Here is a 16971-nt window from a genome sequence, read left to right on the forward strand (position 1 = left end):
TCATGTACCATTCCCAAACGGATCAAAATTGCACCACTCCTCTTCATCCACCTACACAAAAATGGAGGAAATGGATCAGAATCAAAAGAAAGAAGCTTCATTTTTCCTCCTCCTCTTAGCTAAATTCCACGCAGGCTACTTCAGAATCAGCATGTCCCTCTGCGCCCAAGCCCTGTTATGGAAAATCCTCAAACACCCAATTCAAAACCAAAATTCTCTCACTCGAATCCTCCAATTCCTACCCAATACAGCTTTCTTGTTCCTATGGTCATTGGCACTCTTAATTCTGCTTTCCCTTTCGCTCACATACATTTTAAGATGCTTCTTCCACTTCAAATTGGTAAAAGCAGAGTTTTTGAACAGAGTGGGTGTGAATTACCTCTTTGCTCCATGGATCTCTTGGCTCCTCTTGCTTCAATCCTCACCTCTAAAGTTCGTTCCCCAAGAAATCCTCATGTGGGTGTTCGTGATCCCGATTGCGGCATTGGACGTGAAGATCTATGGCCAGTGGTTCACGAAAGGGAAGAGATTTCTGTCCACCGTGGCGAATCCCACGAGCCAGCTGTCGGTGATTGGAAACTTGGCCGGAGCGCGGGCCGCGGCGGTGATGGGGTGGCGGGAGACGGCATTGTGCATGTTCTCCCTCGGAATGGCACATTACTTAGTCCTGTTCGTGACTCTGTATCAGAGGTTGGCCGGAAGCAACTGCCTTCCGGCCACTTTGAGGCCTGTTTTTTTCCTATTCTTCGCGGCACCGAGCATGGCGAGTGTGGCTTGGAATTCGATTAATGGGAAATTTGATGTGTTTTCAAAGATGATGTTTTTTCTCTCCGTTTTCCTGTTCGTGTCGCTGGTTTTGAGGCCGCGGCTTTTCAGGAAATCTATGAGGAAATTCAGCGTGGCGTGGTGGGCTTATTCGTTTCCTGTGTCGGTTCTTGCGTTGGCTTCCATTGAATACGCTAAGGAAGTTGGGGCCGGCGCCGGCGCGGCGCATGTTTTTGCTCTTCTTTTGTCTCTGCTCTCCGTTTTGGTGTCTCTGTTTTTGATGGCTGTTACGGTTATGAGGTCTAATTCTTTGATTCCGGCGAGCCCGCCGGAGGTTAGTTCTGACAGCAGCAGTGGAGAGGTGTGAGAGTTTGAGGAGGGATTTAGGGTGATAAAACCATACTTAGATGAAACAATTTTATTCGTTAATATCTTGATAAATGTGTAATGAATTGAATTGATTGTGTATTAATGATATACAAACGATAATTCCATGTTATGTTATACCTTGATTAGGATCAACCGTCTCGAATAGAATTGTCCAAATAGGAACTAACTAATCCCCCACAGAATGAAACAGATAAAAATAAGTAATAATATAAGACATTGATTGAAGGAACTTAACATCCGAGTTTAGGTTTTGTCCTAAACTATAGACTACATCCAATCTTTTGAAACAATATGTTTGGCTATGATGCAAAAAAATACAATGCTCTTGTAGTATCATGACAATGACAACTTAGGCTTTGCGCGATAATATCCTCACTAAACTAAGGAGAATATGAAGTATGGACAAAAGTCTACACCCTTCTCCTTTCTCTCTTAATTACATTGTCACCTTGCCACTTCTCCTTCCCTGCTTCAGAAAAAACCTAGCAAAATATGAAGTTTACATAGATTTTATCGTTGTAGTGTGTTGTAATCGAGTGCTATGGATACTCCAAATCAATAGGACACTTCAAGTTGGACAATGTCGCGACGTTGTGGGTGACGCTTGACACTTAGGTACCACAATCTATGCTCATTGATTAGTCAAGTGATATAGCGCTTCTTTGCTCTCTTTCTCCATTTCATTCAATCCATGTTTTAAAAATGGCCTTACAACAAGTTTGTTGATGATTTGGTCTTCAGAAAACCCAACAAACTGATTGTAAATACTATTGTTAATAAAGGTATATTTGAGACAAAACTTTTATCTAAACTTTGGTTTGAGTAGAAATATTCTACATTTATTTTTAAAGCCATAATCTTTTTTAAGAAAATGCTTGGCTCTCCTTACGGATGATGCTAAATATTATCCTCACCCATTGAAAAATTGACAGGTTTTTGTTAAAAGAAATAAAAAATAAAAACCTTTGCATCTGTAAGGAGTAAGTTTTTTCTCTCTTTTTGTATTTTTGATCAACTACCCTAGGTAGGTTACTCTATTGGCAGTCCCACATGAGAAATGATATTAAGATCGCCAAATGTTGTTGGATTATTGGGCCGGGCCAGCTGTAAAGCCCAAATAGGCTCTGAGGGCCCAATTCCGTGCACGTGTTTTTTTTCTTTTTATTGAGAAAAAGAACAGCCAAATTCCTGACAGTGACAGCGCCTTCCAAATTTTGCAGACTCCAAAAAACTTCATTGGAGGCTCTCTCATTTTACTCAAAGCTGCGCCTCCCTTCCCTTCCTTTCTCTTTTGCTTCTCCATTTTCTATGTTCTTTTTCTGCTTCGTCTTCTCTAACTAGAACTTCCCTTTTCTTGCAACTTTTTTAGCCTTTCCCTTCACTCCATCCACTTACTACTAATAGTACAACCCAAGCAAAATTCATCTCCCTTTATTATGACTTATGAGGACCTCCTCTCCTAGCACCCAAGTTCCATTCTTTTTATGGTATTAAATATTTTAGCTTTAGTAATTGTGTCATATGTCAACATGGGTTTGGCTAAAAATCTACCAAACTCAACAAATTAAAAGAGAAGAGAGAGAGAGAGAGAGAGAGAGAGAAGAGAGAGTGTGTTTAAAATATCAAAACTTTGAGATTAGATGAACTAACAAGTTAGCTCTGTCTCTGTTGGAACTAAGATCACTAATTACAACATCATTCTTCCTTAATCTAAACCTAACGGTTGTATCTAACAATTGCGAGCACTTCCCATAATCTCTTCTGAAGCCCATTTCTGATGTTGACCCGAAAATGGAGTCACTTTCCACAGAGCTTCTGTTGCTTTCTTCTCTGATTGTGATCCAATTCTCATCTCCCAATTCCCACCTAAATTCCCCCGAAGTCATCGACAGCTGTCTGATTCTGTCATCATCCCACCTCTCTGATTTCTCCACAGCTTCCGACGACTGTTCTTCCAGTGAATTCCACAGTCCTTGATCCAGAATGCTCGTCGGAGAATTGGAATGTGAATCGGAATGTAATTCCTTTATTTCCTCCGACCCACAACTCAGTTCCCCCAAAAATGGATGCCCCAGAAGTTGACTCGCGCTCCACCGTTCTCTTGCATCCCTTCTCAGGCATTTCCCCAAAAAATCCTTTGCCGGGTCCGATAGAAAGCTGGGAATTTCCGGCGACTCGCCGGAATACCCAATTCGGTGCAGCACCGAAACTGGGTTTCCGGCGTCGGGCCACGGGGGACCGCCGGTGACCATTTCGATTAAGGTACACCCAAGCGCCCAAATGTCAGAGGAAAACCCCTGTTCTTCCCCACGCGCCACCTCCGGCGCCATGAACATCGGTGTCCCGCCGATCGCCGCCGGCTGAGAGACCCATTTGGAGCAGCCGAAATCAGCAATCTTCACCCCATCTTCACCGACCAAAATATTCCTAGCTTTAATATCGCAATGCACCAATCCTCGCGCGTGCAAATACTCCAATCCCCTGACAATTTGACACGTGTAGAACCCCGCCGCCGCCTCCTTAATCCGACCTCCACGCCGGACGATTTCGTCGCCGAGGGAACCGCCGGCGACGTACTCCATGAAGAGATTATACATTACCTTGCCGTTCTCTCTCGTTAAATCGAATCCCCTGTAGCCCACAACGGATGGGTGGAACAGAGTAGAAAGAATCCCCTGTTCCGTTTGTAGAAAATCCGATTGGGGGAGCTCGGCGGACTTGACGGCGAAGATGTCGCCGGAGGAGGTGGTGGCGAGGAAGATGGTGGCGGAGGAGCCGCGGCCGACGGCGGATCGCCGGGTCCAGTTCATGGTGGAGCGGTGAAATTTGGTGAAGGGAAAAATGGTGAGGGGGTTTTTATACAGAGGGGCAGAGTTGGTAGTGGACAGTTAGGGTCTATGTTTCTCTAGAGAGTTGACAATTGGGTTTGAAAATGACACGTGTCGAATTTGGAGATGAGGTGTCAGATTGGCACGTGTGTAGTCGGGCTGGGATTGGTGGAATGGGACTGGTTTGGTTGGTACGTGTGTTGGAAATGTTGTTTATGGAAGAATTGAAGAGACTCTAGATGGGAAAGGAGAAGATTTTGGGTTCTAACACAACTTTTTTTCACTGTTTTTAAATAAATAAGTGAAGAAATTTTTTCCATTTGGGTTTGATTTATGATATCAAATATTTTGCTATATGTGCAAGTCAACTAAGCTATTGTTGTTTGAATTGCTTATTCAATATCCTAATAACATTAAAATTTCAAACGTGTCAATAATATCATGGTGCTAAATTTATGGATACCTAAAAGAATTTAGGTCATGTTTGATATGCTTTTTGTTTTCAAATTCAATAAAAAAATAAATGTATCCATGAAGATTAAACTCCTAGATGCCTTAATCGTAAAAAATGTTAAAAACTTTAATAAATATACTATTTCATATTATAAACGAATTCATTTTTATTAAAATTAAAATCTGTAAAACATAATATTTATAAATTATATAATATTTTAAAATAATAAGTATACAAAATTATAACATATAAAAATACAACTCTTTTTTTTCACATAATCTCTCGTTTTTAGATCACCAACCAAAATGCATCATAGTTTCTCAATTATACAACACAAGCCGAACTGAATTGAACTGAACTAAAAAAAAAAGTTCTGGTGGTTGGAATCCAAAGGTATAACATAAAAATATTGAACAAAATTCAATGTAACTTAGTTTTATTTTCAAATTTTCTTTATTTTTGTTCACACCTTTTAAATCCTAGCTGACTCTCTTGATATTTTAATTTGAAAAAAACAAACTAATATTCTTTGGGTTAAGAAATGGGTGGTTGGTTGACTTGTAAAAGTAAAAATAGAAGTAATTTTGGAGTGGGTTGAACCACCAAATGGGGTTGAAACTTTGGTATTTTGGACTACTCAAGAAAAGTATATTATTTTATTATGGTAAAAGAGTTGAATTTAAGATGAGAATATGTCAATATGTACGAAAAATATTCCCCAAAATTGAGAGATTTTGACATTGTGTTTGTCAAGTGGGAATCCCAAGTTCTAATTAAGGTCAACAACCAATTTGGACATGTTTGGTTTTTGTTTTTCTGGTCAACCATTTTGGAAGGCTTCATCTATACTGCTAGTGCACTCACTATTGATTGATTTAAACTAGATTAATACATTTATTTCTCCTTTGAGACTATCAAGAGTTTGAGTAAAATAAAAGTTATGTCACTTTTTTTTTTGTTTAAGTAAAATTTAATGGCATTATGCTAATTGTAAAAACAGAAGTGACTAATCCCATTAGGATTAAGAGTGTAACATGCTATATTCTAATATAATTTTTGTTTGCTATACTTGAATTTGGAATAAAATTTGTATTCGAAGTTTTACTCCAATTTCGATTTCAGGTAAAATTTAAAATATGCCCTTAATTTTAAATCTTAGATTTATGAACTATTGATTTAATTTTAATTTGGAGTTCTTGAGATAAACTTGTCCCTAATTTACCAATACTAATTAGATTTTTCTTCTACGAGATTCAGACGTGCTGGACTATACTCGAGTTGGCATTTCTCATGTATACATTGATTTCAACCTTAGCATATAGTTTAAATGATCGATTATTAACATTTGATCTCTTTAGAAGTTGGAAAGGTCAAATCTACTCCACTACAAAATAATGTTGTAAAAGAAAAGTTACATGAGTTAGATTAAATAAATTTGGCAAGAATAATGATTAGGTAAACCTCAAAAGCCATTGATAAATTTAGAACAAACTTCTTGTCTTGTAATGAATTGACCAAACTTAATTATAAGATTTGATAAACCCAAAGTAAAGCAAGCAAAGGAAGCCATGAAGAATTTAAATTAAAGGTGGGGAAATGAACTAAGGGCAATAATACAGAAAGCTAAGTACATGATGGCAACTTTGACAAATCAAAAGCTAATTAATAAAGAGAGAGAGAGGGAAGGTGAGTTATTTTTGGCAGAAGGCAGAGGTTGTAAATAATTCAAAGAAAAATAAATAAAAGTAATTAATGGGGACAGAATGGGAATTACAAGAGTTGGCGGCGGCGGCGGCGGTTATGGTGACGGAGGTGGCGGTGGTGGTGGTTGGCTGCCACCGGAAATTAGTAATTTTTCAAAAGCTAACGAACCCTAAATTTGGATGGGGTTTGTCGGATTAGTTATGTTAGTTGGACCTAAGAAATGGTTCCAAAAATCTTAACTAATGCGTGTCTTTTAAGTATGTTATTTTATTATTTTCTATGCATATGCCTAAATATTTCTTTTTTCCTTTGCTTTTCTTTTCTTGGAAAAATGAGTTTCTCCTAATAATACTATTTATTCTGATTTTTCTTAATTAGGATTGTTTTATTTTATTGGTTAGTATTTAGATTATTTATATATTTAGTGAATCTTTAAACTTTAAAAGTTACAATTAGTTGCCTTTATCATTTCAAAATATTTGAAGATAATAGAACTAAACTAAATTTAGTTAATAACTTTTCTATATGGAAAATTACTGCCACACTTCAATTCATGTATAAATAATTAAAATGAGACAATATTGTGTCTTTATTTGAGGTAGTGAGATTTTGTTTTTGAAATATACATTATTTAATAAATTAGAAAATAAAATCGAAAGGAAATGAATGCATGCAGAGTAATAAAATTAAGAAACATTGAATGTATTTAAAAAAAAAAGAAGAAGAAGAAGAAGAAAAGAAACATTAAATGTAATAAATTAAAAAATAAAGGCGAATGAATGAAATTAATGTGTATAGAAGCATAGAGAAAAATGCACAGGTCACGTGTTTAATATCATAAATGCTTCTTCCCCGAAAGAAAAAAAAAGAATCAGAAATTCTATTTTTTTTTCTCTCTCTCTTTCTACATAAGTCAAATTAATAAAACTTAAATTGAAAAAAAATAATAATAAAAAAAAACTTGCACACGAGTGATCATATGCATATATATAGCAGAAGGATAAAAATATAAAAATATAAATAGAAATAAATAAAAACTAGCCACGTTTCATAAAATATCATATAAATAATCATGTGATTTAATTATCGAATATTATGGTGCTTTCAAACTACATTTTCCCACTATCCGATTATTGGAATTTTGCTTTATGGAAATTATATAATATTTCATTTACTTATAGAATTCAACATTAATCTTGTTGATTTACTTTAGAAAATGTGTCCTAATTGCATCTGAAATTATTTTATTATACTTAATTCTTAATTAAGAAACCAATCAAAATTTAAAAGAAATTTTACAATATGGTAAACTATGTATAGAAGTATAGTCTTTTTCCCTGGTCAACAAATTAGGTATATAATGATCCAACATCCAAAATTTTATACACGTTACAATATACGTAGAATCAATAATATATTTTATTTTTAAAAACAATACATATTCTACCTGTCGATATTTGATTTTTGATCTCTTTAGTTAAAGTTGTATATCGTTTGGTTTGATGGGATGAATAATAAGACAAATTAGTCAATCTTTTGTGCTCTTTAATTTGGATTCAAATATGGGTTTGGCCTTTTTTTTTTTTTTTTTGGTTGGGAATTAAGAATAAAGGGAGAAGGGTTGCTTAATAAGGGCTGAAAATGAATGGAAAAGTTTTTGTTAGTAGGCATTTTGACAAACATATGATGTGTGTTGCTTATTGAGAACAAAAGTGAAAATAATATTGGAGGCATCACTTTTTCTTTGGTTGGTTTCAAACACCCTTTTCTTTTTCCAAGTTGTTGCCAAACCATTTCATTGTAGAATTAGAATATCTTTTTGTTTAAGTGCTTCCCCTCTTTCCTACTTCAAATTATGTCACCAAACTCTAAACTATTTATATTTAGGCTTTTAAATTATTTGTCATGCTTACATCAATCTCTCTCTCCTATCATATTTGAAAATTGTTATCCAAAAAGTATTTTTCTCTGTTATAAATAATAAATATTCCTTTTTTTTAGTATAACACGTGGGAGTGGGAGACCGAACTCACAACCTGAGATATATGTCAATTACGACTGAACTATGTTCGCTTTGACAATAATAAATTTTTCTTTAGTATCAACAATTTGGGGTTGGATATAGAATTCAATACCGAATGAGTAAACCATCCATTTTGACCTACAATTCAATAATTTTTTTTTCTTGAAGGATAATAATGTGCTTAGACTCGAGTGAGTTGATTGGTTTATAGAATATTTTTTCACAAAACTTTTTTATTTAACTAAAAAATTGACTTTGTTTGAGTCAAATGAATCTGGATAGAGCCAAGTACGTAAAACCTTGTCGTCTTTTTGTTTTTTGGGAAGAAAATAGTAAAAATATTAGTACTTTAAAATTATGTTATATAATTAAAATGAGTGGTTTAAAGAGAATATTGTAGTTTTTAAGAAGTAAAAAAATCCTAAAATGAAATTAAAAGTATCATGTGCAAAGATGAATTTACGATAAATAAGAATGGATTCTAGCAACTTTAAGATAACTTAATCTAATTTATTTGATTTGGCTTATTTGGATGATTAAATTAACGAAAAAGGCTAAAACAAATAAAAACATTAAATGATGGTTAATTTGAGGCAACCAAAATAAAATCCAACTTCAATTTCCATTACTCTTTTCCTTTACATAATAACTGCATGGATGAAAACCATTCCAACCAATTTAATGTGCTCACTGCTCACAGCCACTTTGTACTTTTCATTCACTGTAAAGAAAAATTAATAAAAGGAATATTGAAATAAATGCATGGAATTAAAAATGTATTCATCCAAGAGTAAATTCTGTTACAAACAATCATTTATGATCAGTTATGTCTCAATATAGAAAATTGATCATTGAATTACAAATTTTATCCCTACAATTTTGATTCTTATCATTTTGGCCTCGTTTCAATGCAAATTCAAAAGCATTGTTCTACCAAGGACTTGAACGTTTACCAATTTTTTTCTTTTAGTTTTTACTCGGTCCAAAATCCTAATACAACCAACTAATACAATTAGACAAATAGAAAACATTAGTTCGATGTTATTACACAAAAGAAAAAAAAATTATATGATAACAAGGATATTCGAGATGTTTGACGACTGGAATCAAATTGAAACAAAATTTCAATAAAAGGAATTACATTTTGAACTATATAGAGACTAAAATTTTAATTTAATATTGTTAATATTGCTGTTGTAATATCCTCTCACTTTAGGAGTATCGTTAATAAAATTAGTTTTCCAAAACGATTGATACAAATTAAGAAATCAGAAATCAAGCTTTATATGAGAATATTACATATTACATGATTTTTTAGATTAGTCCTTCCCAACATGTTTAGATTCGTATTATATGATTTTTTTTTTAAGTACGATTCCTATTATATGAATTATCTGAGCTAGCATTGCTATTGGAGTAAAAAACTAATTAGTTGACTAGAAAAAAATGTTTCAAGTTTTCATTAATTATTTAATATTTTACAATATTCTTAGGTCAATACTCTGTATGGATTTTTTTTTTTTTTTTGACAATGTATGGAATCTTTTCATAATTCATTAAATTGGATTCAATAAATTATAGAATATCATAGTTATAAAAAGATAAAATAGCTTCTACTTGTGTATTATAATATTAAAATCTACTATTTACTCTAATTTCTTGGAGGGCAGAAAAGGAAGAAAGAGCAGGAGTAAATCTTAGGGGATAGAAGAATAAACTTAAACTAAACTATTCAAACAATTTACATTTTCTAGAGACCAATTTATATATAACATGATTTAACTAAATAAAAAAAACGGAAATTATCATAGATTGGGTTAGATTTTAACATTTTATTTATTTGACTTGATGTACAAAAAAAAAAGATCAAATATCATACAAGTTGATACTTATTTATAATTTGTGATTTTAAAAATAACTATAAAGAAATACAGTAACTGCCAATCGAGCATAATTTAGTCATAAAATACTATCTTTTTTAAATAGTTTAATAATAAAATGAAAAAATACAACAATCGATATTATAGATATTTACAAAAATAGCCATTAGATTATCAACTCTGAATTATTCGAAAGCTTTCTATTGGTTTGAGAAAGAAGGAAAAGTAAAGTTAAAAAAAAAAAAAAAAAATTCCAAATATAGAACTACGAGGCTACAAGGTGGTCTGTGAAGCCCAAATAACTCATTTAGGCCCAATATTGGAATGGCCACTTTGAAAATAGAGTTTTTCTTACACTCAAATACCAAATATTTATAATATTTTAAAATGTGTGTGTGTATACATATATTTTCCTTAATGCACCCACCTCTTTCCAACTCTCTCTATATATTAAACCCTATTCCTATTGGATTCTTGAAGGGAAAATGAAATATAAGAATGGATTTCCTTTTAAATAAAACAAGACACCGTCGTAAATTCTTAATATAGAAAAAATAAAATAAGGTCCTATTTATTTACCCGCAACCGTAATCAAGGAATCACAATGATTACGGAAACAATAAAAACAAAGAGAATATTAAATATTGACATGTGTGAGTTTATTCCACATGACTTCGAAGCAACAGAAAAAATACAATACAGTTCCAAAGTTGAGAAAGAAGAAGGTTGCGGTCGTATAGCCTTTTAAAAAGCTTATCTTTTGCTCTAGACTTGGTCTATTTTCTAATTTCTTTTTTTGTTTGTTTTATTTTAAGCACTATTTATTATTATTATTATTATGAGACGATTTTGTTGACTTTCTTTGAAGAAGTTTGGCGTTGACTTGACTGCCATTTGCTGCAGGTAACTCCATTTAATAATTAAGATCCTTTTTCCCCTTTCCTGCCACGTTGTTCTCTTCTCCTATTTACATACATTACTCATTTAATATTATACATAAATAAACCTACAATTTTAAGTGGGGCTAAATTAATTTTTAGCTATAAATGCCTAATCATTTATAGGACTAGCAACGAGAAAATTTTATAGTCTAATTATATACCAAAGGCATGGAGATTTCGATCTCTCATCCCCGTTTGTTGTACTAAAAAAAATTATATATAAAAAAAAGATATTCTTTTTTTTTGTTTAAAACTTATGCAAGCTATATTTTCGAAAGATAATATTTGGAAAGATATTTTACGATTATTCCTAAAATACTACCAAGTCAATATTTTAGAATTATCTCCCTATGCATCCATAAAAGGCGAGAGTAGTCTTTTTCCACACGGTTTGGCTATATATTTTTCCCCCCTTCTCTAACTCTTACTTAATTGAAACAAGTGATTTGATATTTTTCCACATGATCGATGGTTGAATATCTCATCTCATAATTATTGAACTTAATAAAATTATCACAGAGAAAAAATACATGTACGGATAATTTGCTACTCCTGTATTAACAGGAAAGAATGGAAAGAGATTTGATATTATTCAAACAATAAAATATGTATATGCAAAAGAGAATAAAAAAAGGCCTTTGGGTTGATTCTCTCAACCAAATGGAAGAAAGAAAACATGTATATAGCTTAAATTCCTAACTACTCCAAATAAAATTCTTTTTTCCCTTTAATGTGTATAAAAAAACGAGTGTTGTTTTATTTTCTAATCTTTTTGTCTGAAAATGGCAACCTTTTGCGTTGTTTGTCTTGGTCAATCGAACTTTTCCGCTAGTTTACGAGTGAGAGTTGCTAGTTGCATTATTATCAACGTTATTACTATTATTCGAAGTGCCATTACTCGTCTCCTTCTGATGTTGATGGTGAGACCCCCCAATTATCGACGTCATCGCGGTTGCCAAAGCGGCAATAAAATTCGGGTCGGCCGCAATCGCAGCGCCCGCTGCACTCAACGTCTCGGCGAATGGATTCTGCGGTGGCTGCGCCACCTGAGATCCCTCTATCTCCTTGGACATTTGGAGGCCGGAGAATTTGGACTGGTTGTGGTACAAGGGCTGTCCAAAGATCTGTGGCATCAAATTGTGAGTTGGGGTGAGGAACGGAATCTGGAACTGGCCGGCCGGTGGCCGCTGGAAGGGTAAAGAATTCGGCGATTGCGTGAGGTCTAAGGTGACGGTGGGGAACGGGGCGGAGGCGGAGATGGTGGCCATGCTCGAGGAGCACGGCAGCAGAGTTCTCGCCAGAAAATTCGAGTTCATTAAGCCTTCGGCGCTCGACATCGATCCCGACAGCAGCATTCTCGCTGCCGAGGATGTTGTCGAGGCCATGGCCATGGCAGCCGGCGGTAGAGGGTGGTTGTGATTGCCTTCGTAGGTTGTTATTAGGATTGTTTTGTCTTCTGCGCACCTCTGAACCTGTAAAAAAAAAGGGATTTTTGGAGATTTAGAATGTGATTTTTTTTTTTTAATAAATGGGAGTGGCTTCGTTAGAATGTGATATTCTGAATAATGAATTTATTTATAAGATGTGTTTTTGGAGATAAATGAATACGAATGTGAATTATTACTTGTTTCCGAACTGGGCAGCCAGCGGCCATGGTGCAACGGTAGTAAGCTCGAGGACATGGGTTTCCTTTTGCCATTTTTTGTCCATATTTTCTCCATTGGCATCCATCTGTGATCTGAAATAGAGTTCAAAATTTCAATTTTTACCGTTACTTTGATCAAACTAATTAAGCTAAAAGGGAAAATGTTTAACTTTTATCTCTTAGAATTTTTTATTTTGTTACTTTAAACCCTGAATTTATACAATTATTGGAATACTAATACTACCTCAAAATTTAATTAAAAAATTAACATTGAATTAACAAAATACACAAACTCATGTCACAAATGACCCCAAATTTATGATGAAAATATTCGAACCTAAGTAAATGGGAAAAAAAAATCTAATTCTTCAGCTTCATATTTGTGATCTAATATTTAGAAAAAGATTAAATCCAACTAACTAAAATCATTTAACATCAGATACAATGGAAAAGAAATAAGGTTGAATAATCCAAAAACACTAGCATACATATATAGTCCAATCATAAAATTAGTTATGGGTATTGAATTGGATTCAAATTGATGGATTTAAAAAGTTTGACTAATTACTTGAGCTAATTAGATTCTAATTTTGTGTTTGAAAACTGATTTTTTTTTCCCAAAAATAGAAAGATGATATTTTAAGTGTTGAAATGAAGATAATACCATGGGAGCTTCGGATCGGGCTCGAACTGAGACTCTGGCCTTTCTCATGGTAGCCTCAGTCTGGTCCACGTCTTTACCCGGAGAAGAAGAAGAACTGAATTTCGGAACCTTATTATTATTATTATTGGATCCCCAGTTTGATCCCTGATCCGGGCTATGCCGTTTCGACGACGATGACGCCACTTCTCCCGTGTTTCCCGGTGACCGTGACCGCCGATCGCCATCCGAGGACGACATCGATGGCTCATCCGTCTCCGTGTTAGTAGCCAATCCAAGATCCATGAATTGCCTCGGCACCAACTTCCCTCCTCCTCCACCACTGCCACCGCCTCCACCGCCCTTTTCGTCGATTAATTGGTCGCCGGCGTCGGACTTCTGGGTTTGAATTAACGTGGTGAAGTGCATCTGTAAGGCGTGGTAATTGCTGGTCACTTGATTTAACATCTCTTTTAATCGTTGGTTCTCTGTGTTTATTCTCTCCAGTTCCGCTTGAAGAACTACTCGCTGATGATGATCATATGGAAAATTCAACCCACAATTATTAATATCAGAATTGACCAGTCCTTGATAATTAATAAGATTTGAAATTAATTAAAAGTTTGTTACCTCGTTTTTGGATCTTTTATCTTCTGGGTTTGGTGAGGCTCCATCGTCCACCATGGATTGATCGCTACTGGAATTCGTGGTCAAAAGATTCAACCCCGTCTGAAATTTCATTCAAATTCAACTAAATCACCCAAAACATAATCAAATATTCACTATTAAAAAAAAACCCTTTTTTTCCATCTACTGAATTTTTAGAACTAAGCACCACAACCCCATCTGAAATTTGATTCAAATTCAACTAAATCAGCCAAAACATAATTCACTAAAAAAAGAACCCTTTTTTTTCATCTACTGAATTTCTAGATTTAGTTACCACAACCCCATCTAAAATTCGATTCAAATCCAACTAAATCAGCCAAACATATATCACAATTCACTAAAAAGAAAACTTTTTTTTCCATCTACTGAATTTCTAGAATCAATCACCACAACCCCATCTGAAATTTGACTCAAATTCAACTAAATCAGCCAAACAAATATCACAATTCATTAAAAAGAAAACTTTTTTTTTCCATCTACTGAATTTCTAGAATCAATCACCACAACCCCATCTGAAATTTCCTTGAAATTCAACTAAATCAGCCAAAGCCCACCACAATTCACTAAGCTAGAGAGACAAAATCAGAGAAATTAAAAAGATATGTGACGAACGTTAATGTTGAAGTGGGCGAGGTTGGAGGGAGTGAGATTATTGTCGGAGGTGGGGACCTTGGCGACGCGGGTTTTGTCGTCGGCGGCGAAGAAGTTGACGGGCGGCGGCGGCGGAGGAGGGGAGGAGTTGAGGTTGACCGGAAATTGGAGGGTGGGGGGAGGAGGAGCGGTGTCCATGGCGGTGGCGGTGGTGTTGAAAATGGTGTGAAAGAGGATGAGAATTAGTAGAAGTAATAAGAGGAATCGAGAAATGAGAAGAAGATCGAAACAAGGCGAATGGATCTGAATCAATGGAGAGTCCACTTCCTTTGCCCATCAAATAAAATCCCCACACAGAGAGAAATAGGTCTTTTTGAAACCGTTTCAATGGACTCGGCTATAATTTTGGACAACAAGACCAAATTTTACACTTCAACAAACACCCCTTTTCCCACTTTATTAATTCTTAATTCTTTTTCTTTTCTTTTGTATTTTATTGTGTGTGTGAGAAGAAGTTATGACAAAATTTCATTAATTAATGTTATTGGACCAAACATAACCCAACCAAAAGGACCTAGCTGGACCCCCTTCTCCTTTTTCAACTTTTCAAACATCTCATCAAATAAATTACAATAATCTTAGTTTCGATTTAGTCTTAATTTGGTACAATTTAAAATTTTCAAGCTTGTCTCCCTGGTTGTTTCTATGGTTTCGTCAAATTATATATCTTTCTAATTGGTTGGTTGTGTAGTTCGTCACTGTGTTAGAACTAGTTTACGCTAAGTAAAAATTATACAGAGAAAGAGAAAGAGAGCGAGTATTTCAAGTAGATAAAAAGTGGTTTAAAGATAATTTGTAAAGTTTTGCTCATCCGCTCTAGAGGGTAAATTAAAGCTTTTAGATATTTATGGGCAAATTTTTTTTTCTAATTTCATTCATGGACTTATGTGAAATAACTAAGTCAAAAATTTTCATAAGAATGAAATTTATAATATAATTTAACATTTTCCGGTTAAACTCTTTCATTAATTATTAATCAAGTCTTGCAAAACTCTTCAACCGTTTCATATAGTAGTAAATAAAATATATTCGTGAAACTAAACTTAGCTCAATTAGTTGGAGATAAAGATTATAAAATTTGGTGGAAATAAATTTCAAATATTAAATTTTTGAGTTTTTTTTTTTCAATGTATAAAGGAAGAAAAATCCCTTTTTGCGAGAAAGGAAAAAAAGAAAGATTAAGCATTCAACTCCGTATTGTTTTGAGTGATGTAAATATGCATTGAACTTGGTATAAATTTATGTGCCTTTTCCTTTTATGTTTCAAATCAATTATTTCTTTGATTAGGATTTGAAGAAACTTTGTTGTTTACAAATGTTGTCTCTTTCTAATTGCCTAAACTAAACCATAATTGTTGTAATCCTTCCATTATATATACACTGTTTTAAATCAATGTTGTAACTACTAATTTAATTTAATTTAATTTTACGTGGGTATGACATCTTTGAATCTTGTACCAAACTAATGATTAAAAAATTTGAAAGAAAATGCTTTGAATTTGTATCAAATCAATACACCTATGCACGTCTCACCACTCACAATACCTTTAATGATAAAAGGATAAAAACTCGACTCTTATTATAAACAAAAATAATATAGAAATATAGATTATTATCTCCCTACTACCCAAATTTGATTGATAAAATTACATAGCTTGTTTCATTATTTCTCTCTAATATGTTCTAATCCCTTGTATATATTTTTTCTTTTTATTATAATTTTGTGTTACATGAGTTTGAGATCGTTGCGATGCTTTAAATAATTGATGTTAGCACATCAACAATAAGTAAATTTTAAATATTAAAAAAATATATTTTAGTATACGGTAATTTGATATAATTGTTACATTTGGAGAAATAATTGTTATAACAAAAAAATAGCATCATAATAGCATGGAGAAAAAAAAATGCTGCCTTGAACCGATTACTAATTTGAGAATTTAGCTTTAATAGTGTTAAGTTATACTCTCACGAAATGAAGAATAAAACTAGAAGACAAATTAATAGTTGTGTGACAAAAAATATATAAATATTTTAAACTTAATTGAAAATTTGAAAATTTTTAGGGAGAGATCTCTAATTTTTTTTTGAAAATCTACTTTAAAAGTTACTGATGAATCATTTTTTAATATTCTCGAGATCAAGTTTGAAAAGAAGTTGTGATGATAATCTTATCTTCCGATCTATTAGTCGATGATATATATTAAAAGTAGGTTGGATTATGTGTATGGTAGCACGTGGTAGGTGGGGCCCAGTGTAGAAAGCGTATGATATTTAAGAAAAAATGAAATTAATTAGTGTTATTAATTGGAGAATCAATAAATAAGAGAGAGAAATAATTGAGGTCCTAAACTTCACCGCCCTGATTGGCCCGGCGCCCC

General features: G+C 33.8%; 2 protein-coding genes and 1 pseudogene across 2 annotated transcripts; 1 reads left to right on the forward strand and 2 right to left on the reverse strand.

The window, feature by feature from the left end:
- On the forward strand, positions 1-1302 carry LOC111007939 (S-type anion channel SLAH1-like). The gene has a single exon (XM_022280491.2). The coding sequence runs from the start codon at positions 62-64 to the stop codon at positions 1130-1132; it is 1071 nt and encodes a 356-aa protein (XP_022136183.1). The 5' UTR covers positions 1-61; the 3' UTR covers positions 1133-1302.
- Positions 1303-2256: 954 nt separating this feature from the next.
- Positions 2257-4181, reverse strand: LOC111007735 (mitogen-activated protein kinase kinase kinase 18 pseudogene; annotated as a pseudogene).
- A 7361-nt stretch (positions 4182-11542) lies between these two features.
- On the reverse strand, positions 11543-14976 carry LOC111007599 (putative WRKY transcription factor 31). The gene is made up of 5 exons (XM_022280013.2): positions 14552-14976; positions 13901-13999; positions 13295-13798; positions 12610-12723; positions 11543-12457 (listed from the first exon to the last, which is right to left on the reverse strand). The coding sequence occupies exons 1-5, from the start codon at positions 14726-14728 to the stop codon at positions 11819-11821; spliced, it is 1533 nt and encodes a 510-aa protein (XP_022135705.1). The 5' UTR covers positions 14729-14976; the 3' UTR covers positions 11543-11818.
- Between the last annotated feature and the right edge of the window lie 1995 nt (positions 14977-16971).

Source organism: Momordica charantia (assembly GCF_013281855.1).
Source record: "Momordica charantia cultivar OHB3-1 chromosome 4 unlocalized genomic scaffold, Mcharantia_2.0 BLBB01000004.1, whole genome shotgun sequence".
Taxonomy (NCBI): Eukaryota; Viridiplantae; Streptophyta; class Magnoliopsida; order Cucurbitales; family Cucurbitaceae; genus Momordica; species Momordica charantia.

What these genes read in the sequence shown, in the direction of transcription:
- LOC111007939 (XM_022280491.2), top strand. Translation starts at nt 62, where the DNA reads ATGGAGGAAATGGATCAGAATCAAAAGAAAGAAGCTTCATTTTTCCTC.
- LOC111007599 (XM_022280013.2), bottom strand. Translation starts at nt 14,728, where the DNA reads ATGGACACCGCTCCTCCTCCCCCCACCCTCCAATTTCCGGTCAACCTC. An exon ending in TCGCCCACTTCAACATTAAC is followed by an intron (nt 14,000 to 14,551) that starts GTTCGTCACATA and finishes ATGAAATTTCAG; the next exon opens with ACGGGGTTGAATCTTTTGAC. An exon ending in GCTGCCCAGTTCGGAAACAA is followed by an intron (nt 12,458 to 12,609) that starts GTAATAATTCAC and finishes TTTTTTTTACAG; the next exon opens with GTTCAGAGGTGCGCAGAAGA.